The sequence below is a fragment of the Salvelinus fontinalis genome, chromosome 31 (genome assembly GCF_029448725.1).
Source record: "Salvelinus fontinalis isolate EN_2023a chromosome 31, ASM2944872v1, whole genome shotgun sequence".
NCBI lineage: Eukaryota > Metazoa > Chordata > Actinopteri > Salmoniformes > Salmonidae > Salvelinus > Salvelinus fontinalis.
In genome coordinates this window covers 14,072,209-14,098,964 of record NC_074695.1, presented here as the reverse complement: position 1 = coordinate 14,098,964, position 26,756 = coordinate 14,072,209, and the positions used below count along the sequence as shown (strand labels likewise).

Below are 26,756 nucleotides of genomic sequence, written 5' to 3'. Positions count from 1 at the left end.
CAGTAGGTCTACTTGTGAAAATAGTACAAATGCGATTAAAAAAAAGGTAATATTTACTACATATAATATTGAGATATAACTGTTTGCAACAGCGGGATAGGATTAGCTACAGTGGAGAAGGAATTATGAAAATTGAGCATTCAAGAATGCAGAACGTTCTAGAATTGCCATTTGAAACGAGGAAGGCAACCCTAGAATTCGAATTCGATGTTGCAACGCAAAACTGGGGGGAAATATTTCATACCAGGGATGGCTTGAGTGAATATTCAAATACATTATCATGGGAAAAATAAACCATTATTGACAACCATTATGTATTGAACTATAGCCTAACGTTCGATAAAGTGCGAATGCATTATTGCTTAGGGCTAATCCTATCCCGCTGTTGCAAACACTTTTACCTCAATATTATATGTAGTAAATTGTATATATTTTTTATTGCTTTGTAAACATTTCACTGTAAACTAAGCATTTCACTGTAAACTAAGCATTTCACTGCAAGGTGTACCTGTTGTATTCGGCGCAAGTGACAAATAACATTTGATTTGAGACCCAATTATCATTCAATAGGTAGCCAACATCCAATTTATTCATTGTAGACTACCTATGCCAGACAGGTTCACTGCCATCTATCGGATCGGTTGTTGTCGGGTTAGCTCACGTAGCTCTACATCTTGATCAATTGTGACGCTCCAGCCATGTCACGCCGATTGCCAAATCCGTAATCAAAATGTTTACATATATGGCAGGTCGCCGGTGAGACGTGTCATAATCAATACCCTACAGATAGCCTTAGTCTATGAAGACATTTTCTAAATAGTGTATTTAAAAAAAAGTAATTCTTGTTTATATGAGCATAGCTATAACAACAACTTCACAAAGTAAGGTAGGCTATCATTTTAAATAAATGATTTGCATTAGCCTATTTAAAGAAAAACGCCACAATTGAGGCATAGGATGACAGCCGAGCAGTAGAATATTTGCATAATTGGACTCGAACGATTAGAATCCATACTGGCCAATGTAATTGACTTTTCTTCATGGATGCTCAAGAAGAGATGTCTGTGAAGGATACCGCGGGAGCTGAGTCCCCGGACAGCATCGAAGACAGACCCCCAGCAATTTATAGTAAGTGAGAAAGCCGTCTACTGGGTTTGACGCTCAGTGTCACTGCAGTAGGCAATGTGCGCGATGACTGTAGAATACAATATCACCTAAAACCAGGGCAAATGCAGGTGAAGGGATTCTAGGGGGAAGAGAGGTCTAGATGGTGCAGTCCAACTCTCTTACCCCATTAGAACCCAAAATATAACTTTGTTTTACTCCAATGTTTGTAAACAATGTAATTGCAAACAAACAATGTGTATGGTAGGCCTACCTTCAAAACATGGTTAAAACCATAATTTTGATCAAATCAAATCAAATGTATTTCTATAGTCCTTCTTACATCAGCTGATATCTCAAAGTGCTGTACAGAAACCCAGCCTAAAACCCCAAACAGCAAGCAATGCAGGTGTAGAAGCACAGTGGCTAGGAAAAACTCCCTAGAAAGGTCAAAACCTAGGAAGAAACCTAGAGAGGAACCAGGCTATGAGGGGTGGCCAGTCCTCTTCTGGCTGTGCCGGGTAGAGATTATAACAGAAAATGGCCAAGATATTCAAATGTTCATAAATGACCAGCATGGTCAAATAATAATAATCACAGTAGTTGTCGAGGGTGCAACAAGTCAGTACCTCAGGAGTAAATGTCAGTTGGCTTTTCATAGTCGATCATTGAGAGTATGTCTACCGCTCCTGCTGTCTCTAGAGAGTTGAAAACAGCAGGTCTGGGACAGGTAGCACGTCCGGTGAACAGGTCAGGGTTCCATAGCCGCAGGCAGAACAGTTGAAACTGGAGCAGCAGCACGGCCAGGTGGACTGGGGACAGCAAGGAGTCATCATGCCAGGTAGTCCTGAGGCATGGTCGTAGGGCTCAGGTCTTCCGAGAGAGAGAAAGAAAGAAAGAAAGAAAGAAAGAAAGAGAAAGAGAGAATTAGAGAAAGCATACTTAAATTCACACAGGACACCGGATAAGACAGGAGAAATACTCCAGATATAACAGACTGACCCTAGCCCCCCGACACATAAACCACTGCAGCATAAATACTGGAGGCTGAGACAGGAGGGGTCAGGAGACACTGTGGCCCCATCCGATGATACCCCCGGGCAGGGCCAAACAGGCATGATATAACCCCACCCACTTTGCCAAAGCACAGCCCCCACACCACTAGAGGGATACCTTCAACCACCAACTTACCATCCTGAAACAAGGCCGAGTATAGCCCACAAAGATCTCCGCCACGGCACAACCCAAGGGGGGTCGCCAACCTAGACAGGAAGACCATGTCAGTGACTCAACTCACTCAAGTGACGCACCCCTGCTAGGGACGGCATGGAAGAGCACCAGTAAGCCAGTGACTCAGCCCCTGTAATAAGGTTGGAGGCAGAGAATCCCAGTGGAGAGAGGGGAACCGGCCAGGCAGAGACAGCAAGGGCGGTTCGTTGCTCCAGAGCCTTTCCATTCACCTTCACACTCCTGGGCCAGACTACACTCAATCATATGACCTACTAAAGAGATGAGTCTTCAGTAAAGACTTAAAGGTTGAGACCGAGTCTGCATCTCTCACATGGGTAGGCAGACCATTCCATAAAAAATGGAGCTCTGTAGGGGAAAGCCCTGCCTCCTGTTTGCTTAGAAATTCTAGGGACAATTAGGAGGCCTGCGTCTTGTGACCGTAGCGTACGTGTAGGTATGTACGGCAGGACCAAATTGTAAAGATAGGTAGGAGCAAGCCCATGTAATGCTTTTTAGGTTAGCAGTAAAACCTTGAAATCAGCCCTTGCCTTAACAGGAAGCCAGTGTAGGGAGGCTAGCACTGGAGTAATAGGATCACATTTTTTGGTTCTAGTCACGATTCTAGCAGCCGTATATAGCACTAACTGAAGTGATCTCATGGATCTCTATGAACGTGGCTACATTTCTCCAGCACCATCCCTGGGCTTTTTACCCAAACAGTAGAGGGTGGCAGCTTTGTTATTGTTTACATTTCAGTTTGCACAAACAGGTAGGTACAATGGTAAGCTACTTTGTAACACTGAAATTACACTATTCCCTATGCTGCTATTGATCAACCAAACCTCACTTACAGACACTCACACACACTTGTAGACTCATTACATGCTGCTACTCTTTATTCTTATTCTTATTATGATCTATCCCGATGTCTAGTCACTTTACCCTGCCTTCATGTACATACCTACCTCAAATACCTTATTATTATCTATCCTGATGCCTAGTCACTTTACCCTGCCTTCATGTCCATATCTACCTCAAATACCTTATTATTATCTATCCCGATGTCTAGTCACTTTACCCTGCCTTCATGTACATATCTACCTCAAATACCTTATGATCTATCCTGATGCCTAGTCACTTTACCCTGCCTTCATGTCCATATCTACCTCAAATACCTTATTATTATCTATCCTGATGCCTAGTCACTTTACCCTGCCTTCATGTCCATATCTACCTCAAATACCTTATTATTATCTATCCTGATGCCTAGTCACTTTACCCTGCCTTCATGTACATATCTACCTCAAATACCTTATTATTATCTATCCTGATGTCTAGTCACTTTACCCTGCCTTCATGTACATATCTACCTCTAATACCTTATGATCTATCCTGATGCCTAGTCACTTTAACCTGCCTTCATGTACGTATCTACCTCAAACACCTGGTACCTCTGCACATTGATCTGGTACTGGTACTCCCTGTGTATAGCTCCACATTGATCTGGTACTGGTACTCCCTGTATATAGCTCCACATTGATCTGGTACTGGTACTCCCTGTATATAGCTCCACATTGATCTGGTACTGGTACTACCTGTGTATAGCGCCACATTGATCTGGTACTGGTACTCCCTGTATATAGCTCCACATTGATCTGGTACTGGTACTCCCTGTATATAGCTCCACATTGATCTGGTACTGGTACTCCCTGTGTATAGCTCCACATTGATCTGGTACTGGTACTCCCTGTATATAGCTCCACATTGATCTGGTACTGGTACTCCCTGTATATAGCTTCATTTTTGTGTATTTTATTGAATTCCTGTTACTATTTTATTTTAGCAAGAATTTCACGGTAAAGTCTACACCAGTTGTACTCGGCGCATGTGACAAATACAATTATTTTTGTTTCTAACCCCGGCTGTAACCCCGATTCTAACCCCCCCTCTAACCCCCACTCTAACCCACACTATCTACAGAGAAACAAACAGCCTTCAGACTAGCAGGTCCTCTCATCTCCTGCAGTGACACCAAGCCTCCAGTCTCAGGTGACCTGACATCCTGGTGCATTAGTGTCTATAGACAACTAGAGATACTGTATATGGAGATGCAACTCTCTGGTATTTACCTGGCAACAACCAGTGTTCAGTGCGGTTGTGTAAAGTATGGAAATGTTTATGTATGTTTATGCAGCGAGACAGAGAGAAGTGAGGACAGCGAGGAGGAATCCCTTCAAACTCCCGGCAGACAACATCTTCCTCATGAGAAACAAGGAAAATGAACAAAGGAAGCTGGTGAAGAAGCCATGTTGTGTCGTCTGTAGTGTTTGAACCTTCCCTGTTTGACTCCATCAGGGTTTCATTGCATTCATGATCCTTTTCCACTGTGACTGTGGACCTGACCATAATATTTGATCAAATTCTGATCCTCAGTGCCATCTTTCAACATGCCATCTTGACCATGCTCATTTGTGTGATGAACCATAGGAGCGCCAGCGACAGCAGACGCTGAAGGTCCATGAGAAGTCCACCTATGCTGGGAGGATACAAGCCAAGCAGGCTAACCTGAGGCAGGAGCTGAGACAGGGGCAGAATGAGGTGTACCCCACCTCCTGCAGCAAGGCTGTGTCCACCCTCAGGGATGATCCGGCATGGAGGAAAGCTGCCATCCTGAGTGAGTGCCCATCAGGCCTTTCATGACCACCAGAGCCATTTATTTAGAGAGTTCGACCAACTTTTAGAACAGAGGTCATGTTAGCACCTTTGAGCATTTCCATTCATTCCTCCATTCATTATCAGTATTTGGAATCTTGTACATAGCATTGTTTGAAATTTAGAACATTCTGTGAACTGCTATTGGTCAATATTGCCCATGGGGAGCTAACATGGCTGCCAAGGAATGTAGGTAATATAAATGCATCATAATGCAGAGACCTCAAAGTCCTAACTCTCTAATACATGGCTCTGATGACCAGTATATTAGGATGCTTCTCTGGGTCTTTTTACTGTAGTCTCAGGGGGGTGAATCCTAACTTCCACTGAAGTCAAATCTTCACTTATTCTCCAATTGACATCAGTGCATAACTAAGTGGAAGCTAGGATTATCCCCAGAGACATTGAGGATAAGTTGATAAGTTGACAAGTTACTGAATCTGACTATTGACACATAATGAAATGATGTACGCTCTGTTGTTTTGCAAGACCAAATCAAATCATCAAATCAAATCAAGCTTTATTTATACAGCACATTTCAGAAAGCAACGCAATGTGCTTCACAGGACAAACAAACAAAAAAACAATGAAAATAAAAACGGAACTATTTACTACACAGCAAACAGCAGAGGATAAAAAACAAAAGAATAACAATAAAAACGGAGAGATTAAAAAGCACCCTAAGGAAAAGAAAGAAAAATCTCTTTTAAATATGTCCATAGTTTTGGCCCCCCTCGGGTTCTCTGGCAGCCTATTCCAGTGGCTGAGGGCATAATAACTAAAGGCTGTCTCTTCATGACTCTTGGTCCAAGGCTTTGGGATAGTTAAAAAGGCCAGTGCCAGAGGACCTGAGGAACCTACTGGGTACATAACTCAAAAGCATATCTGACATGCATTGGGGAGCACAATCGTGGATTGATTTAAAAGCCAAAATTAGAATCTTAAAACTAATTCTAAAACTCACTGGCAGCCAGTGCAGAGATCTTAAAACTGGTTTAATGTGTGCTCTCCATCTGGTTTTGGTCAGTACCCGTGCTGCAGCATTCTGTATGTATTGCAGTTGACCAATGGCTGTCTTGAGTAGACCAGACATGAGACCATTACAGTAGTCAAGCCTGCTTGTAATAAAAGCATGGATGAGTCTCTCTGTATCAGCCTGAGAGAGAAACGGACGCACATTTGCAATGTTTCTCAGGTGGTAAAAAACTATTTTGCTCACATTCCTAATGTGTGATTTGAAATTGAGTTCAGAATCTAAAATGACACCTAGGTTTTTTACCTGGTGTTTTATCTTTATTGCCAGTGAAGTAAAATGTGAAGCCAAATTCTCTCTCTGTGCTTTGGCTCCAACAAGAAATACCCTGGTCTTGTCTTGATTTAGCTGGAGGAAGTTGTGAGCGATCCAAGTATTTAAATCACTAATACAGTCTAATAATTTATCTGTGGAACTAAAATCCTCTGGGGACACAGAAATGTAAAGTTGTGTACTGTCTGCATAACAATGAAAATCAATGCTGTGCTTTCTGATAACACTGCCAAGGGCTAACATATACAGTATAAACTGAACAGAGCCGGACCCAAAATCAAACCTTGTGGAACGCCACGTGATATATATTTTCTCGGAATTGTGTTCAGCAAGGGTGACAAAAAACTCTTGACCGGTAAAATAGGTCCGAAACCAATTTAGAATTTGAGCAGAGAGGCCAACCCACCTCTCCAGTCTGTCCAGACGGACATCATGGTCAATAGTGTTGAATGCAGCACTTAAATCCAAGAGTACAAGGACAGAGAGCTGTTTGGCATCTGTGTTGGCTCTAAGATCATTTACCACTTTAACTAAGCCCGTCTGGCATTTCTAATTGCCTTATATATGCCAAGTTGCTCTCTCAGAATATCATAATGGATGTGCAACTTTGACTTTCTCCACTTCCATTCCGCCTTTCTGCAAATTTCTCTTTAATTGATACGTTTCCTCACTCAGGATTACTTAGCTATTGCTGTTTTCCAAGACAAAAAGTGTTTTGTGTTAATGTAGTGATGATGCTCCAGAGAGAACGTGTCCTCTCATATTGGAACTGGTCTCCTAATTCTAATCCTAACCATTTAGAGAAGAGAACAAAGACGGTCCTGTATCCAAAGTCAAAGGGATTTCATATGTATTCCCTCTCCTGTCTTTGCCTCAAAGTATTTGAGTTAGCATTAAAGCATTTGAGTTAGCATAAAAGCATTTGAGTTAGCGTTAAAGTATTTGAGTTAGCGTTAAAGTATTTGAGTTAGCAGAAAAGTTTGCTAAAGGACAGGCAGTAATCAATGAGAGTTTGTTCCCTCAGACTCCAATGACAGGGAGAATATTAGTGAGTACATCACTAAGAAGAGGGAGATGTTTCTCATTGAGGTAAGAAATGACATAATGCTTAGTACACCAAACCAGTCACTGTCCAGTTAGGAATGATTACTGTCTCACTCACAAAACCCAAAAGACACATCAATGCACTTACAGAAGTTAACATGGCATTATTGTTTTCACCACTGGAGTATATATTTTCTAATCCTTCAAACCACAAGGCTTCTTAGCTTCAGAGTTAATAACAACAACAAAAGCTGTTTAATACGTAAATCAGTTCAGAGATGAGGTAAGTGGAAAAACAGAAAGGCGCGATTGCTGTTATTGGTAACACAGCGCATGGCTTGGTTCAGCTTCGTGTGCGTCCCCTTTTTGCTTGAAGGCTCCGTTTATATTTGCCCAAAGTTTCCCTGAGCTAAGCTTGTCTGACCTATTACCCAAGCTCTGACAAAACCTGCATTGTTCCTTTAAAAACACACATTTTCGTCACTTAATTCTTTCCACAGCCTCATAAAAAGCAAAATAAGAAAAAAACAAAATAAGAAAAAAAGGGTACAATTACATCAGGATATGCTTGTTGTTGTCCAGTTCTAACCGTTTCAGAGAAAGTAAATCACTACATGAATATAAAAACACTGAGGCAGTAGCTTACTTGAAAGGCATCAATCCCCAGGTCTCGGGCTGCATGTCTAATAGGTCCCATGGCATCACATTTCACCCTCTTAAATCCCAGAGCCGCAGACATTTACATTTCCTGAGATTACTCACTCTCCAGACCGTACAAACCTCCAGTTACTTCCTTCACTGAGAAGTCTGTTTGCCTCAAGGGAGAGACAGCTCTTTAACTTATTACATGTACAGTATTAGCATATCACAGCATGGAGAACACGCAAATTATCTCTTTCCTGTTGTGTCTTTCCATTGATATACCAACAAAACAATAAACACTCTGCGTCTCCGTTCTTACTTGGACCTGTTCTCTGTTTTGAACGCAGTCTCTCCTCTCCTTCCTTCCTGTGGTCACTGACCTTTAACCCTTTCTCCCCAGTACTCCCTGGCTGTGAAGAGGGAGGTGATTCACAAGCTGGCCGAGGTGGCCACCAAGGAAGAGAACAGGCTGCAGCAGGCGGAGACATTTCTGGACGAGGACGCGGCCATGTTTGATGAGTTCCTCGAGGAGAATGACAAGAACTCAGTGGAGGCAATCAAAATGTACCAGACTACAGTCCACTGTCTCTACAAAACAGTTTTCATATTGTGTGATTTCACAGTGTTTGTTTTATGGGTATAATGATTATTATGAATAATAACAATGAGACACTTTTTTGAATGACTGAACCAACAAGATGACTGTATTTCCCTCCATGTGCTTCCTTTAAATCATCCTTCGTGTTGACTGTTGTAGTGCTGAACACGAGACCAAAGCCAAACTGGAGAAGGTTGCAAAGATCAAGAGGATCTCAGGCAAAATGGTGGCAGTGAAAAGGTAGTATGGCAGAGAGTAAAGGGTCCTATCTTTTACTATGTACTGTGCATGAGTTATGCATAAGTTGGCTTCTGGATGTGTGCCATTGTTTGTGGTGGGTGTAAGCTTTACAAATGTTATTGCGTACATGCAATTGAGCATGATGGCACATGTTCATACGTGTCCACAGTGACATCTCCAAGAACGAGGAGATCCTGAAGGAGTACACCCTGTACAATGGCTTCCTGCTGAAGCTGTCCCCTACAGAGTGGCAGGAGAGACAGCAGGCTCGCAGGGCCATGGTGGACAAGATCAAAGCTGCCATCAAGGAGAGGGAGGCTCAGCTAGCCGAGCCAGCCAAACCCGGCAGACGTATGTCAATTACAGTAGTTGTCCCATCATATCACACCAGTCACATTTGACAGACTGTGATTATGGGTCTGGTTCATTAGAGATCTACGTTCTCTCTGTTCAGATAGAGAGAGTATGGCCAGGGACCTGCCTCCTGTATGTGACCCCAGGACTCCCCAGAGACAGAGTATGATGGGAACCAGAGAGAGTATCAAGCCGTGAGTGGAGCCCCAGTACAGGATCATTATTCCAGAGCAGGGCTCGCCAACCTTGTTCCTGGAGAGATACCTCGCTGTTCCCTACAACCCCAGTTGTAACTAACCTAATTCAGCTTGTCAACCAGCTAATTATTAGAATCAGGTGTGCTAGATTAGGGTTGGAGTGAAAACCTACAGAACAGTAGCTCTCCAGAAACAGGGTTGGACTGAACCTACTGGGCGGTAGCTCTCCAGGAACAGGGTTGGAGTGAACCTACAGGATGGTAGCTCTCCAGGAACAGGGTTGGACTGAACCTACAGGATGGTAGCTCTCCAGGAACAGGGTTGGAGAGCCCTGTTCAAGAGTGTTGTTGAGATGAGATGTCTCTGTTGCATCGTTTAACTGTATCCCCGTCACAGGAGGTTGGTGGCACCTTAATTGGCGAGGACGGGCTCGTGGGAATGGCTGGAGCGTAATAGGTCTAATGGTAACAAATACATCAAACACATGGCTTCCATACGTTTGATGCCATTCCATTAACTCTGTTCCCGCCATTATTATGAGCCATCCTCCACTCAGCAGCCTCCACTGATCCCTATGTCCTTATGTCTCTAACCAAGATGGCATAGCAGTCGGACGTGTGTTTTGTCTTGTCCCGTGTAAATATCGTTTTTCCTTGTTTTATTCCGTATGTATTTCGTATATATTTTAATATCACTTTCCATCTACGGACTGAATAAATTCTCCTGCAACCCGCCTCACCCAATGTGGTAGGGATCTGCTATTTCTTTATACTTATGAACCGGAACCCCTATCAAAAGCTACAAGCTAGTAGTCAGTTAGCCATTGCTAGGCCCATCTGCTAGGCGCATCTCCCGGCTAGCCGAAGAGGCCCATCAGCCACTGCTTGGGCTACAATACATGGAGCCCCGCCGACCCATCACGACTGGACTACCAACGTAATTCCGCCTGAGGGGTTTTTTCAACTGACTCCTCCGAAAGCGATGTCCCCTGTATGCCCACCCGCTAGCCTGCTAGCTGCAGCCTGCTATCTGTCTAGAGCACATCGGACTGTTCGCTTAAGAGGCCCATCGTACAAATTCTTTGGCCACTATACCTATTTTGCCAATTGGCCTGGTTTACCACACAGAGTCCTATTGATCCGTCTGCCGACGTCACAGCACGAGGGGGCCACAACAGACTTTCTTCCGTCGCGACGTCCCTCAAAGGCCCTTCTGCTAGCCCCGGCCCGCTAGCTGCCTGCAGCCACTCACTGGACTCCTATGATCACTTGGCTACGCATGCCTCTCCCTAACGTCAATATGCCGTGTCCATTGCTGTTTTGTAGTAATTATTGCCTCATTTCACTGCAGAGCCTCTAGCCCTGCTCAATACGCCTTAGTTAACACTTTGGTTCCACCTCCCACACATGCGGTGACATTACCTGGTTTAAATTATATTTCTCGAGACAATATCTCTTTCATCGTCACTCTATGCACAGGTTTATCCCCACTGTATTTACATCCTACCATACCTTTGCCTGTACATTATGCCTTGAATCTATACTACCGTGCCCAGAAATCTGCTCCTTTGACTCTCTGTTCTGAACGTACTAGACGGCCAGTTCTTTTAGCCTTTAGCCTTACCCTTATCCTACTCCTCCTCTGTTCCTCTGGTGATGTTAAGGTTAATCCAGGCCCTGCAGTGCCTAGCTCCACTCCCATTCCCCAGGCGCACTCATTTGTTGACTTCTGTAACCGTAACAGCCTTGGTTTCATGCATGTTAACATTAGAAGCCTCCTCCCTAAGTTTGTTTTATCACTGCCCTAGCACACTGCCAACCCGGATGTCCTAGCCGTGTCTGAATCCTGGTTTAGGAAGACCACCAAAACCCCTGAAATTTCCACCACTAACTATAACATTTTCCGACAAGATAGAACTGCCAAAGGGGGCGGAGTTGCAATCTACTGCAGAGATAGCCTGTAGAGTTCTGTTTAACTATCCAGGTCTGTGCCCAAACAATTTGAGCTTCTACTTTTAAAAATCCACCTCTCCAGAAACAAGTCTCTTACCGTTAACTAACCTTACCTCTTATTGTTAACTAACCTCCAGACAAGCTTCAATGCAACTCTCCTTCCGTGGCCTCCAACTGCTCTTAAATGCAAGCAAAACTAAATGCATGCTCTTCAACCGATCGCTGCACACACCTACCCCCCCCGTCCAGCATCACTACTCTGGATGGTTCGGACTTAGAATATGTGGAAAACTATAAATACCTAGGTGTCTGGTTAGACTGTAAACTCTCCTTCCAGACTCACATTAAGCATCTCCAATCCAAAATTAAATCTAGAATCGGCTTCCTATTTCGCAACAAAGCATCCTTCACTCATGCTGCCAAACATACCCTCGTAAAACTGACTATCCTCGACTTCGGCGATGTCATTTACAAAGTAGCCTCCAACACTCTACTCAGCAAATTGGATGCAGTCTATCACAGTGCCATCCGTTTTGTAGCCAAAGCCCCATATACTGCCCACCACTGCGACCTGTATGCTCTCGTTGGCTGGCTCTCGTTGGCTGGCTCTCGCTTCATATCCGTCGCCAAACCCACTGGCTCCAGGTAATCTATAAGTCATTGCTAGGTAAAGCCCCGCCTTATCTCAGATCACTGTTCACCATAGCAGCATCCACCCGCAGCACGCACTCCAGCAGGTATATTTCACTGGTCACCCCCAAAGCCAATTCCTCCTTCAGCCGCCTTTCCTTCCAGTTCTCTGCTGCCAATGACTGGAACAAACTGCAAAAATCCCTGAAGCTGGAGACTCATATCTCACTCACTAGCTTTAAGCACCAGCTGTCAGAGCAGCTCACAGATCACTGCACCTGTACATAGCCAATCTGTAAATAGCCCATCCAACTACCTCATCACCATATTGTTATTTATTTTATTTATTTTGCTACTTGCACACTCATCTTCTGCACATCTATCACTCCAGTGTTTAATTTGCCATACTGTAATAATTTTGCCACTGGCCTATTTATTGCCTCACCCCCCTTATCCTACCTCATTTGCACACACTGTATATAGACTTTCTCTATTGTATTATTGACTGTATGTTTGTTAATTCCATGTGTAACTCTGTGTTGTTGTTTGTGTCGAACTGCTTTGCTTTATCTTGGCCAGGTCACAGTTGTAAATGATAACTTCTTCTCAACTAGCCTACCTGGTTAAATAAAGGTGAAATAAAACATAAATAATAAAATGTTGGTTGTGTTTTAGGAAGGAGGTTACAGTACCGGTGGATGAGAGCAAACTGCCTGAATATGAGGTCAGATATGTTTTATGCTATATCATTCACCTGGTGTCAAAGTAGCCTTAATGTTGACCTAAGTAAAGGTTCACTGTGTGTATGTATTACCCCACAGGAGCCGGAGCTGTTCTTCACTGACCCTCAGCAGCTGTTGGACCTGCTGACAGACCTGGAGAAGCAGAACCTGACTCTGATCCAGAACTCCAGAGAGACAGAGGAGACCATGGAGGAGTTCAAACACACTATGGACAACACCCGCAACAAGATGTTAGAGAGCCCAGCAACTTTATGTCCTCACATCTACATACAGTGGTTCTTCCTTTAAAATGTTGGATCTTATGCCACGATCGTTTGTGGTAGATGGTGGCAGATTGTGGTAAATTGCGTCATTCTGGCAACAATGTCTGACACAACGTATAACGTGCCATGTCATTCTGCTGCACCCCGCAAGCTGGGCTGCAGTACGCCGCAACTTTTAAAGGAAGAACCATTGTAGTGGCGATAGTGATTGAACTACCTGTATTCAAACTGCCATTACCTCGGAGTAGCATAACCTGTTGGCGTTTATTAAAGACATTGTGCATTCTCCTGTTCATACAAGAACGATCTTCCAAGAACACCTGAAGGAGCATACTGTCAAGAATGCATGAATGCAAATCATTCAAAATTGGTCAAATGTTAAACATTGTGTGTGTATCCAGGGACCAGGAGACAGAGCAGTTGACCCAGCAGATTGACATAATTGCCCATGCCATCCAGAGAGAGAAGGACACTGCTGCTGAGCTGGAGCTCAAATCACGACTCTTCTCCCTTGGGAAATACATGGCAGAGGACCAGGTAAACATGAACTGTTCACAGAGACAGACAGACAGACAGACAGACAGCACACACAACTGCTTGCATTCATATGTATACCCGCATACAGTACACAGAGTGAACCCTACTTGGGCAAAGTCACCATACAGGCCTAATCTAGGGCAAATGAGCTACAGTGGGAGTGTGAAGCAGTGAGGTTGAACTTGATCACCCTCACATGGCTCTTACACTGACTGACTGACTTCCATTATCCCTCTGTACAGGATATGATGCTGGAGGCCCTGGGCAGGAAAGTGGCTGAGGTGTACAGGAGCTATGCAGGGGAGAGTGGGGCCAACCTGACCACGCTGCAGATGCTGACCAACATCGAGGGCCGCCTGGGGGAGTTGCTGGAGAAGGTGGAGCTGGTTCCCAAGGACCGCGTGCTCATGGCCGAGAGGGCCAAGGAGAAGGAGAGGAGACTCAGGTGGGTCATCAAGAGTACAGTCAGTTAGCTAACATATCAGTAGTCAGTCAGTTAGTTAACATATCAGTAGTCAGTCAGTCAGTTAGTTAACATATCAGTAGTCAGTCAGTTAATTAACATATCAGTAGTCAGTCAGTTAGTTAACATATCAGTAGTCAGTCAGTTAGTTAACATATCAGTAGTCAGTCAGTTAGTTAACATATCATTAGTCAGTCAGTCAGTTAGTTAACATATCAGTAGTCAGTCAGTTAGCTAACATATCAGTAGTCAGTCAGTCAGTTAGCTGACATATCAGTAGTCAGTCAGTTAGTTGACATATCAGTAGTCAGTCAGTTAGTTAACATATCAGTAGTCAGCCAGTTAGCTGACATATCAGTAGTCAGTCAGTTAGCTAACATATCAGTAGTCAGTCAGTCACTTAGCTAACATATCAGTAGTCAGTCAGTTAGCTAACATATCAGTAGTCAGTCAGTCAGTTAGCTAACATATCAGTAGTCAGGCAGTCAGTTAGCTAACATATCAGTAGTCAGGCAGTTAGTTAACATATCAGTAGTCAGTCAGTCACTTAGCTAACATATCAGTAGTCAGTCAGTTAGCTAACATATCAGTAGTCAGTCAGTCAGTTAGCTGACATATCAGTAGTCAGTCAGTTAGCTGACATATCAGTAGTCAGTCAGTTAGCTAACATATCAGTAGTCAGTCAGTCAGTTAGCTAACATATCAGTAGTCAGGCAGTCAGTTAGCTAACATATCAGTAGTCAGGCAGTTAGTTAACATATCAGTAGTCAGGCAGTCAGTTAGCTAACATATCAGTAGTCAGGCAGTCAGTTAGTTAACATATCAGTAGTCAGTCAGTTAGTTAACATATCAGTAGTCAGTCAGTTAGCTGACATATCAGTAGACAGTCAGTTAGCTGACATATCAGTAGTCAGTCAGTTAGCTGACATATCAGTAGTCAGTCAGTTAGCTGACATATCAGTAGTCAGTCAGTTAGCTGACATATCAGTAGTCAGTCAGTTAGCTAACATATCAGTAGTCAGTCAGTTAGCTAACATATCAGTAGTCAGTCAGTTAGCTAACATATCAGTAGTCAGTCAGTTAGCTAACATATCAGTAGTCAGTCAGTTAGCTAACATATCAGTAGTCAGTCAGTTAGCTAACATATCAGTAGTCAGTCAGTTAGCTAACATATCAGTAGTCAGTCAGTTAGTTAACATATCAGTAGTCTGTCAGTTAGCTGACATATCAGTAGTCAGTTAGTTAACATATCAGTAGTCAGTCAGTTAGTTAACATATCAGTAGTCAGTCAGTTAGCTGACATATCAGTAGTCAGTCAGTTAACATATCAGTAGTCAGTCAGTTAGTTAACATATCAGTAGTCAGTTAGCTAACATATCAGTAGTCAGTCAGTTAGCTAACATATCAGTAGTCAGTCAGTTAGCTAACATATCAGTAGTCAGTCAGTCAGTTAGTTAGCTGACATATCAGTAGTCAGTCAGTTAGCTGACATATCAGTAGTCAGTCAGTTAGCTGACATATCAGTAGTCAGTCAGTTAGCTAACATATCAGTAGTCAGTCAGTTAGCTAACATATCAGTAGTCAGTCAGTCAGTCAGTTAGCTGACATATCAGTAGTCAGTCAGTTAGCTGACATATCAGTAGTCAGTCAGTTAGCTAACATATCAGTAGTCAGTCAGTTAGCTAACATATCAGTAGTCAGTCAGTTAGCTAACATATACTACATTACAAAAAGTATATGGACACCTGCTCATCGAACATCTCATTCCAAAATCATGGGCATTAATATGGAACTGGTCCCCCCTTTGCTGCTATTCTGGGAAGGCTTTCCACTAGATGTTGGAACATTGCTGCGGGTACTTGCTTCCATTCAGCCACAAGAACATTAGTGAGGTCGGGCACTAATGTTGGCCGATTAGGCTTGGCTCGCAGTCGGCGTTCCAATTCATCCCGAAGTTGGTCGATGGTGTTGAGGTCAGGGCTCTGTGCAGGCCAGTCAAGTTCTTCCACACCGATCTCGGCAAAACATTTCTGTATGAACATTGCTTTGTGCACGGGAGCATTGTCATGCTGAAACAGGAAAGGGCTTTCCCCAAACTGTTGCCACAAAGTTGGAAGCACATATTTATCTAGAATGTCATAGTATGCTGTAGCATTAAGATGTCCCTTCACTGGAACTAAGGGGCCCGAACCATGAAAAACAGCCTCAGACCATTATTCCTCCTCCACCAAACTTTACAGTTGGCACTATGCATTGGGGCAGGCAGCGTTCTCAAACCCAGATTAGTCCGTCGGACTTCCAGATGGTGAAGCGTGATGATTCATCACTCCAGAGAGTGCGTTTCCACTGCTCCAGAGTCATTGATGATCACGACGATCATACCAAGCTCAAAGTTGCTTAGGTCACTAGTTTTGCCCATTCTAACGTTCAATTGAACAGTACCTGAATTCCTCGGTCCCTGTCTGCCTGCTTTAAATAACAATCCACGGCCACTTTATTCACTGTCTGTAGGAATGAATGGGGTGGTGTACCTAATAAACTGTATGTGTCTGTGTTTCCAGGCTAAGGGTGGAGAAGGTTCGTGTGCAGAAGATGCACCAAGAGGAGCGCCTGCGTAAAACCTTGGAGAGAGCTCAGGCTGACACCAAGAGACCTGTGAATGAAACACACAACAATACAAAACACAACACACTCAATGTTGGTAACAGACAACACACTAAATATTGGTGACAGACAACACACTAAATGTTGGTGACAGACAACACACTAAATGTTGGTGACAGACAACACACTAAATGTTGGTGACAGACAACACACTAAATGTTGGTGACAGACAACACACTAAATGTTGGTGACAGACAACACACTAAATGTTGGTGACAGACAACACACTAAATGTTGGTGACAGACAACACACTAAATGTTGGTGACAGACAACACACTAAATGTTGGTGACAGACAACACACTAAATGTTGGTGACAGACCTTACAAAAGAAAGCATCATACATGACAAGCCTTACCAGACAGATGTCAGTGTATAGACATAGACACAGACACTAATATGAATTTTGTGATTTCAGACGGGGAAGAAGCTGATGCCTCGCTCACTACCTCCGGTGACTGAGCAGTTAGTGAACAATGATGACGGAGACACTGACATGGAGAAGGAGAAGCAGCTCTACTTCTTCACCTGAACCCTTCCAGCCTAGACCATGGGCCCTGATGGATCTTCAGTAGTTGATGTGTTCTGTATGTTCATAATGTTAAATCCAAATTCAATTGTCGGTATGTGTAGATTATACTTTGGAGAGTTGATACTTTGCCAGTACATTTTCACTGCCACAAGATGGCATCAAGATCCCGAGATCAGGCGTATGTGTAGAGGCTCAGGAAGAAGACATCATGAACGGTCCTGTAAACTGAAAGTACAGACCTCCAGAAATACTGAACACAAATACTACCACACACTTTGGAACGCTGTTTTAAAGTGCTTTAATGTCACCTGATGCGTTCACATAAAGCTGAGTTGGGCCAGGATTCAATCCAAGACATATGTTATGGGTATTACAATCCAAGACATATGTTATGGGCATTTACAATCCAAGACATATGTTATGGGTATTACAATCCAAGACATATGTTATGGGTATTACAATCCAAGACATATGCTATGGGTATTACAATCCAAGACATATGTTATGGGCATTTACAATTCGAGACATATGTTATGGGTATTACAATCCAAGACATATGTTATGGGTATTACAATCAAAGACATATGTTATGGGTATTACAATCCATGACATATGTTATAGACATTGTGGCTTTTAAAGGCAATTTCCGATTGAGCCGACATATGCAGCGTTGACTATGAATGGGATCTCTACGAACGTGGGAACATTGGCTTTAAAAACCCACAATGCCTAAAATCCCAAGATCGGTTTGAATCTCAGCCGTAGGTATCTGAAGACCACTGGAATGGGTCTCAAGGCATGCATACTGAGTGAATTTCAACATCTTCACCAGACCGCCAACTCACAGACATGATAGGTTTACAAAAAGGTTTATTTTATGTGCATTAATTTAGCATTTTACATGACTAAGGGCTCTCTTTTGATGGAGCTCCCTCCCATCTTCTGTAGCCTATAAATGTGTAATAATCGCTCAAATTAATTTAAGATTATTGAATCATATCCAATATGATAAACTAAAGTTATTCAAATGAGTTGGCTGTCCTTGGTTGAAATACATGAGTTGGCTGTCCTTGGTTGAAATACATAAGTTGGCTGTCCTTGGTTGAAATACATGAGTTGGCTGTCCTTGGGTGAAATACATACCGGAAATGGATAAATGCACGATCCATTTTGACACAAATAACAACGGATTACTATAGGTTTACCTTTACATTCATAGAAAAAGTAACCTTCTACTTCCTAGCATACTACTGTAACAAACTCGTCCTTTGATGTTCATATTTACAATGGATGGACATTCAAATCATATCCGTTGCATTATACATCTGCATAGAGAAACAACATAGTATTTACATGAATTTATCTATTCACACGTGTTGTTCTAAACACTAACTCAATCCCATGGCGTAAAACATTTAGCATTCTCTGTTTGAAGGAAATTAAGTTGATCAAAATGAGAATGTTAAGTAACACAAAGTGAAATGCATATTAAGATGTATATATGTTCAGCTGTAGTGGACAGTGACCCAACATCATCATCAAACACCAAGAACAAGGATTGTTTAGTATAAGTCACAGCATGCGAACTCTCCTCTTCACTGCACAAGACGAGGTATGATCAAGAGACGCACAACTAACTGTGGCACACACACATACATCCCTAGCCACACTGACAAGACGTGGCTTTGCAAAGTGAGGGATTGTAAGGCCACACAACAGTCCACATATTCAGTTAACCAGTATAGCATGAGCCAGGGTCGACCCAACCTCACCTCACTGTACAGGAACCAGGGTCAACCTCACCTCACAGGAGCCAGGGTCAACATCACCTCACAGGAACCAGGGTCAACATCACCTCACAGGAACCAGGGTCAACCGTCACCTCACAGGAACCAGGGTCAACATCACCTCACAGGAACCAGGGTCAACCTAACCTTACCACCGTACAGGAGCCAGGGTCAACCCAACCTCACCTCACCTCACAGGAGCCAGGGTCAACATCACCTCACAGGAACCAGGGTCAACCTCACCTCACAACCTAACCTTACCACCGTACAGGAGCCAGGGTCAACCCAACCTCACCTCACCTCACAGGAGCCAGGGTCAACCTCACCTCACAGGAACCAGGGTCAACCTCACCTCACCGTACAGGAGCCAGGGTCAACCTCACCTCACCGTACAGGAGCCAGGGTCAACCACACCTCACCATACAGGACCAGGGTCAACCTCACCTCACCATACAGGAGCCAGGGTCAACCTCACCTCACCATACAGGAGCCAGGGTCAACCCAACCTCACCGTACAGGAGCCAGGGTCAACCTAACCTTACCACCGTACAGGAGCCAGGGACAACCTAACCTTACCACCGTACAGGAGCCAGGGACAACCTAACCTCACCATACAGGAGCCAGGGTCAACCTCACCTCACCGCACAGGAGCCAGGGTCAACCTCACCTCACCATACAGGAGCCAGGGTCAACCTAACCTCACCTCACCATACAGGAGCCAGGGTCAACCTAACCTCACCTCACCGTAAAGGAGCCAGGGTCAACCTCACCTCACCGTAAAGGAGCCAGGGTCAACCTCACCTCACCGTACAGGAGCCAGGGTCAACCTCACCTCACCGTAAAGGAGCCAGGGTCAACCTCACCTCACCGTACAGGAGCCAGGGTCAACCTCACCTCACCGTACAGGAGCCAGGGTCAACCCAACCTCACCTCACCGTACAGGAGCCAGGGTCAACCTCACCTCACCATACAGGAGCCAGGGTCAACCTCACCATACAGGAGCCAGGGTCAACCTCACCTCACCATACAGGAGCCAGGGTCAACCTCACCTTACCACCGTACAGGAGCCAGGGTCAACCTAACCTCACCTCACCATACAGGAGCCAGGGTCAACCTAACCTTACCACCGTACAGGAGCCAGGGTCAACCTAACCTTACCACCGTACAGGAGCCAGGGTCAACCTCACCTCACCGTACAGGAGCCAGGGTCAACCTCACCTCACCGTACAGGAGCCAGGGTCAACCTCACCTCACCGTACAGGAGCCAGGGTCAACCTCACCTCACCGTACAGGAGCCAGGGTCAACCTCACCTCACCGTACAGGAGCCAGGGTCAACCTCACCTCACCTTACAGGAGCCAGGGTCAACCTCACCTCACCATACAGGAGCGTTATCAGCTCAACACATCTACCAGGAAATCATGTCAGTCTGTAGCATCCTCATACTGTTCCGAGCTCAGAGGAGCATCAATTAGCAGTGGCCGCTAGGTGGTAGAGCTGAGCCACTCTACAGAACAGTCAGTTGAAAACATTCTTGAGTTATTGCTGTATCTTAGTGGTTAACTCAGTTTCCATTCCATCTGATACTGTGCAAATAACATTGAAAGTAGGATGTACAGTGTTAACTCAACATTGGCAACGTCAAGTGCTGTGGTCAACTCCTACTGGTGTAAAAAATGCTTTGCTGTATACATTTTAGGTTGGTGAACATTTTGAGATGGGCATTCTAGTATCCTGCGAGTTTTTTCTGAGATGCTTTTTAATGATGTCACAAAAAGGAGATTTATTGACAGTGTATAATTGATTGTAATGCTTTGATGTCAGAATCAGAACCATAGGAACTATGATCAGAACTAAGCCTGGAGCTTCAGGTGGCAACAGGGTTGCTAGCCTGATTTCTCCAATGTATTATGACAGCAAGAAATCCAGGAAATCTTTCCTCTCTCTTTCTCCTTTCATTTCTGACAAACACACAAAAAATAAAAACATCAACCAAACCGCTGGAGCCCTACTGTCACAGCCCTTAACCTCCCCCTCCCTCCCTATCTCTCCTCAACCTCCCCCTACCTCCTCGGTCTCCCTCTCCCTCACTGCAGGAGGGCACTGAGACTGGCATTTCTGTTCCAGCAGGGTGTAATCTGCGCCCAGCATCATCCCATGCTGGGCAGGATGGTCTGATAGACAGGGGGGTGAGAATGACTGGCGCTAACGAACATGTGACCTGGGCCCCATGCCAGCCGTGTCAACACTCTCCAGGGCCACATGTTCAGTTGCCAAACGTTGCAGATAGAAATGCCTTGAATAGAGCCGACATGATTGCTTGTTTTACATGTCGGAAAGGCATGCTTGTTCTACATAACATATTTCTATCTGAACGTTCCAAAACGCTGCGTCCTGCTGAACCGACCCCTAGTTCATGACACAAGACCCGCTTCAGATCAATCATCAACAAAACAAACCCATAATACAGTTTGCCCAGGATAACCTCTTCATTCACCTCCCCAAAGACAGTCAACTGCACTCAAGTGTTTTGGTGCTTGGTTTTTATAAATCACTCTTTGAGTCATTTAGTTTCAGAAAATCAAATGAAAGGCAACAGAAAACACCCATTGTTGCATTATAACATGACACTCAGAGAGAGGGAGTAATTGAAGATTTTGTGTGGAGGTGTGGGCTGAAAACAATATGTCAAGTTTGTTTACCAAATCAATCAATCAGCGATGATCATTGATTTAAGTTTGTTTACCAGTTCTCTCCAGTTGATGGCTAAGCTGCTTTGCATATACAGTGCCCTCAGAAATTATTTTCCACATTTTGTTGTGTTACAAAGTGGGGTTAAAATTGATTTAATTGTAATTTTTTGTCAAAAATCTACACAAAATACTCTGTAATGTCAAAGCGGAAGAAAAAGCGAGCGAGCGGTTTGCTGATGAACAGAGGGCCTCGTGATGGCGGTGGGGTTATTGTATGGGCAGCTACGGACAATGAACCCAATTGCATTTTATCAATGGCAATTGGAATACACAGAAATACCGTGACGAGATCCTGAGGCTCATTGTGAGGCCCATTTTTTTAAGGTATCTGTGACCAACTGTATTCTGTGTTACCATAGAAATCCATAGATTAGGGCCTAATTAATTTATTTCAATTGACTGATTTCCTCATTTGAACTGTAACTGTAAAATCTTTGAAATTGTTGCATGTTGCGTTTCTATTTTTGTTCTGTATATTTTCTACATCAATAACTTTCACAGACTGTAACTCCTCCCTCTGCATATGCATGTGAAAGTTCTAAGTGTACAGCATTGTGTTGATACATCATGGCATAGTCAGTTAAATTTCTCCCTTCTCTTCAGAAGTGACGGTGCTTGTGGCTATTGCATTGGGTGCTCAATCTACCCACCCCTACGTGTTCAATGGCACAATGTATGAATACATTCATTCTATGTGTAGATATAAACTGTGTTAAGCATGCACAGTTGTAGGGGGGAGGCGTCATCGACTTGCAATGAAATGGCAATGGCATAGGGTTTAAAGAGATGAGAGAGATGTCAAGTGTGTGTGTGTGAGCATCAAATATGTGTAGACCCAAAGGGGGGGGGGGGCTGTCCCACTACAGTGGGGGTGTCAGATGTGACGGTGGAGGTCGGGCAGGTCTGAGGAGGTGAGGGCGGGCCGGGGCTCGATGCCTCTGGTCTTCATGAACCCCAGCAGCTGCTCAGGGATCTCAGCCAGCACGTCCTTAGCCAGCCGGGCCATGCTCAGGACCTGGTTCCCCGACCGGTCCATGTAGTCCCGGAAAGGAACGAACTGTAGGGGGGTTGGGGGGGACGATGACAGGGACAGGACACACTGTAGTAGAGCACTGGAAGTCTTCCCTAACGTCTGGGAGAATAAACTTCTTGGTTCTTGTGAATAAATACATTACTGTATCAGAACTAATACAGCGTGGGGTTTTACTTGTGTCAAATATAACGTTAGTGCACATAGACTAAATGTTTAACATTTCTCAACCTACCTGCACAATGTCTCTTTCAGCAAAGTGCCCCCTGAAGGACACTCTGACCTCATCACCATCTAGCTCCTCCATGGCTAGACAGAGACGGGGGATAATAGAAAAACAAAGATAGGGAACACAAGTCAGTTTGACACGATACATGAGACGTTTTCAGACTAGCACTCCTGGGAACAGCTCAAGTTAAAACGTCTGCAGATACTAGAACGGGACTGTGAAGTGGTGCTAACAGTTATTTAAAATCAGACTAACCACTGTTAAAAGGACCGTCGACCCATTGATACTGCGTGGCTCAGTCGGTGGAGCATTATGCCAGGGTTGTGTGTTCGACTCCCATGGAGGACCAGTATGAATAAATATTAAAACGTATACACTCACTAAGTTGCTCTGGATAAGAGCGTCTGGATAAGACTAAAATGTAAAATGAATAGAAGGGTAATTCTAAAAGTCTTACAGAACATCTCATTGAGTCTGATACTGAGACAGATCAACCCTGTCATAAAGAAGCATTCATAACCGCACACAACTCCCAGATACACACAGGATCGGACAAATAAACCAGACAAGCCTTGAAGCACACAGACACACATTTTCTCAAAAAAGCTACTGGTGAAGAGTTGCTCCAATGTGCTGCTAACAAGCAGTCTGACCGTGTGACCTGAGCAATTCTTGGCTGACTTCAATGCTTTCGATTGCCTAACCAAGGGGAACATTTAGCCAAATTGAGCGCAGATGATGCCTAGGGTTACGCCTCGCTGGGCTGGAACGGAGACTCCCCTCCCTCCCTTCGTTAAGGAGACATTGATCTGAAGAGGGCCAGGATACTTGACTCTGCAACACTGATTTTCTAAAGGAACCCTCAAAGGAGAAAAGCTCCTTATAAGTAGTCCAATAACAGCTGACAGGAGAGTTTGCTCCTCTGTTCTACCTCTAGGGGCGCCATGCTCACCGTCAAACTCTGCAGGTCCGACCCCGATGATGATGATGGACATGGGGAGAGCAGCTGCCTGTAGGGAGAGAAAAAACTAGGAGTTACAGACAGACAGTCGTAGGCTATGCTTGGTTTGCAGACAGCCGCAACTCAGAACAAGGCACTGTCCGCAGATTAGATGAACTGTACTGTACTCACATTGACTACAGCTTCCTTGGTCTGCACCATGTCAGAGATAACTCCGTCTGTGATCATCAACAACACAAAATACTGAGAGCCATCCGTCACATCCTGCGCAGACCTGAGGGGAACACGCACGCACACACTGGAGAGTTCAAACTCAGGGAGGACTGTGTGCCTAAATGGGATTGAGAGTATGTGTTAACGTCAATTTATGTCATGGCAAATGTTTACAGCCTCTCAATAGAGACTAAACGAAGGACCGTTTTCCAGTGAGCCTTGACCCTTTGACCTCTGTCATTACCCAGCAGTCACCTCTCATCTCGGAACGAGAGGGTCGACCCCCCCCCCCCCCAAAAAAAATACAAGAGAAAAATGTCACGTGGTAGTTTTTTCCCAAAACAATTTCATCAAGAGAGCCCAAGAGGCACTGCAAGAAATAAAATGAACAACAGAGAGACTAGATACATTTCAGGTCCAATCTGTTATTATGTTAGACAAGCTCCAAGACACGTGCTTCTACACCTGCATTGCTTGCTGTTTGGGGTTTTAGGCTGGGTTTCTGTACAGCACTTTGAGATATCAGCTGATGTAAGAAGGGCTAAATAATATGATGTGTCACAGGTGTCTGTCTGTAGGCTATCGACAATGTCCTCCCTGGACTTTCCTTCACCTGGTTTAGGCTCTCAAAATACACCCCTAATAAAAAGATAATTAAAGTGTTGCACTTAACTGAGTGTAGCATGGATCCTTGTCTGAGACCTGGGCTGAATGAGGGCTTTACAGTGCTCTGACATATCTAAGAGCCAGGTAGCAGTGCTGTAAGGGTCTAGGGATGAGTCACAGGGGCTGTGACACAGGGCTGGTTATTACAGCACACAGGAGAAGAAAAAACAAACCCCTTGCCTTTCTTGCACATTTATATTGAACTTTTATTTAAACAGGGATTCAAAATCTCTTTTACAAGAGAGCCCTGTTACATTACAATAAAAACGGAATAATAAAACATACACACGTGTACAAAACATTATAATTCTGCACACAATTACAAAATAAACCTATTTAAGCAATCACATTCAACTACACTGAGGTCCTACTTGTCTTTTCATACTAACTGTGGCTCAGTTGGTACAGCATGGCGCTTGCAATGCCAGGGTTGTGGGTTTGATTCCTACGGGGGACCAGTATTAAAATAAAAAGTATGAACATGTATGCACTCACTACTGTAAGTCGCTCTGTATAGGAGCGTCTGCTAAATTACTCAAATGTCAAAAATGTCTTGACTTTGCTGATAGCTGCTTTATTGAGGGGATTATTTATTTTACTGTGGACTCACCTAGCTATCTTAAAGCGTCAATCAGCAGTATAAATAACAACAAGGCATTATCCCTTCACCTGTTTGGTAAACAGCTGATGGATGGGGCTGGAGAAATGTAACCACTGTCAAATTCATAGACATAGCTATGGATGGATGCAAGGACTGACCATCCATGACACAGTATAACTCAGGGGACTTCTGAGTAGCGCAGCGGTCTAAGGCAACGCATCAGAGTGCAAGAGGCGTCACTACAGTCCCTGGTTCAAATCCAGGCTGTTTCACATCTGGCCGTGATTGGGAGTCCCATAGAGCGGCGCACAACTGGCCCAGCGTCGTCCAGGTTTGGTCTGGGTAGGCCGTCATTGTAAAAAAGAACGTGTTCTTAACTGACTTGTCTCCTTAAATAAAGTTCAATAAATATAAGTTAGATCTAACCATATGTAACGGATGTGAAATGGCTAGCTAGTTAGCGGGTACGCGCTAGTAGCGTTTCAATCAGTTACGTCACTTGCTCTGAAACCTAGAAGTAGTGTTGCCCCTTGCTCTGCAAGGGCCGCGGCTTTTGTGGAGCGATGGGTAACGACGCTTCGTGGGTGACTGTTGTTGATGTGTGCAGAGGGTCCCTGGTTCGCGTCGGGGCGAGGGGACGGTCTAAAGTTATACTGTTACACATATATTCTTTGTTTACAAACATTGGAGTAAAACAAGCGTATATTTTGGGTTCTGATTGGGTTGAATAAAGTTCATGAGGGGCATTTATAAGTTATAATTTTCAAGAATCAATGGGTACAGATCATTAAAGGTCATGAACAATCAAAATCATGTTTTTCATGAAATTGGATGATATTTGAATGAAGGAAACCTAGATCAAAGTATGATGACCAAAGCATGAAAAATGACTGTTGCTTCTACATTGATCAAGTCTGGTTATCTCCCCCATGTCAAACACTTGGATTCATTATTAAGGGGACAAGGTGACATCACCTTACCTCTCAAATTTAATACACCAACGGTAACATGATATTCTCTTATCTAATTTAAATAAGTATTGGCTTGTATAAAAAAATATATATATATAACTGACGCAAATGTCAATGTTTGAGTTGCTTTGTGTTTCACCAAATTAGGTTGAGATGATTTTACTGCAACACTGTTCACTGCATCCAAGTTGCTTGACATAGGCGTTTCAAAGAGCTGTCAGTCAAAGTGCTCATGAATGTAAGCTCCCCACCCTTTCAGCCTGGCTTTACAAATGTCCTGGTAGTTAGCCATGAGATAAAAAGTATTTTGCAGAATGACTGTTCAGAACCTTTCAT

General features: G+C 44.0%; 2 protein-coding genes across 2 annotated transcripts in view; one reads left to right on the top strand and one right to left on the bottom strand.

Annotated features, from left to right (window-relative positions):
* Positions 1 to 1,040: 1,040 nt before the first annotated feature.
* On the top strand, positions 1,041 to 17,210 carry LOC129829688 (cilia- and flagella-associated protein 100-like). Its single transcript, XM_055891545.1, has 16 exons — positions 1,041 to 1,128; positions 4,315 to 4,383; positions 4,529 to 4,629; positions 4,822 to 5,008; positions 7,377 to 7,441; positions 8,439 to 8,602; positions 8,796 to 8,876; positions 9,046 to 9,227; positions 9,331 to 9,424; positions 9,561 to 9,566; positions 12,685 to 12,757; positions 12,792 to 12,982; positions 13,417 to 13,552; positions 13,795 to 13,997; positions 16,577 to 16,670; positions 17,097 to 17,210. Exons 1-16 carry the CDS (start codon positions 1,041 to 1,043, stop codon positions 17,208 to 17,210), a joined length of 1,848 nt encoding a protein of 615 aa, XP_055747520.1.
* Positions 17,211 to 17,491: 281 nt separating this feature from the next.
* LOC129829599 (copine-9-like) overlaps positions 17,492 to 26,756 on the bottom strand; it is an 85,633-nt gene continuing 76,368 nt past the window's right edge. Inside the window, exons 17-20 of the mRNA XM_055891382.1 lie at positions 24,141 to 24,243; positions 23,961 to 24,018; positions 23,015 to 23,088; positions 17,492 to 22,806 (exon numbers count right to left, since the gene is read on the bottom strand). Of these exons, the coding sequence (XP_055747357.1) occupies positions 22,624 to 22,806; positions 23,015 to 23,088; positions 23,961 to 24,018; positions 24,141 to 24,243 (418 nt within the window). The 3' untranslated portion in view covers positions 17,492 to 22,623. The remainder of the gene's footprint in view (positions 22,807 to 23,014; positions 23,089 to 23,960; positions 24,019 to 24,140; positions 24,244 to 26,756) is intronic.

Coding starts and splice junctions, on each gene's coding strand:
- LOC129829688 (XM_055891545.1), top strand. CDS start 1,041: ATGGATGCTCAAGAAGAGATGTCTGTGAAGGATACCGCGGGAGCTGAG. Junction 12,758..12,791: donor GATATGTTTTATGCTATATC/ATTCACCTGGTG, acceptor CTTAATGTTGAC/CTAAGTAAAGGTTCACTGTG. Junction 16,671..17,096: donor AGGCTGACACCAAGAGACCT/GTGAATGAAACA, acceptor TTGTGATTTCAG/ACGGGGAAGAAGCTGATGCC.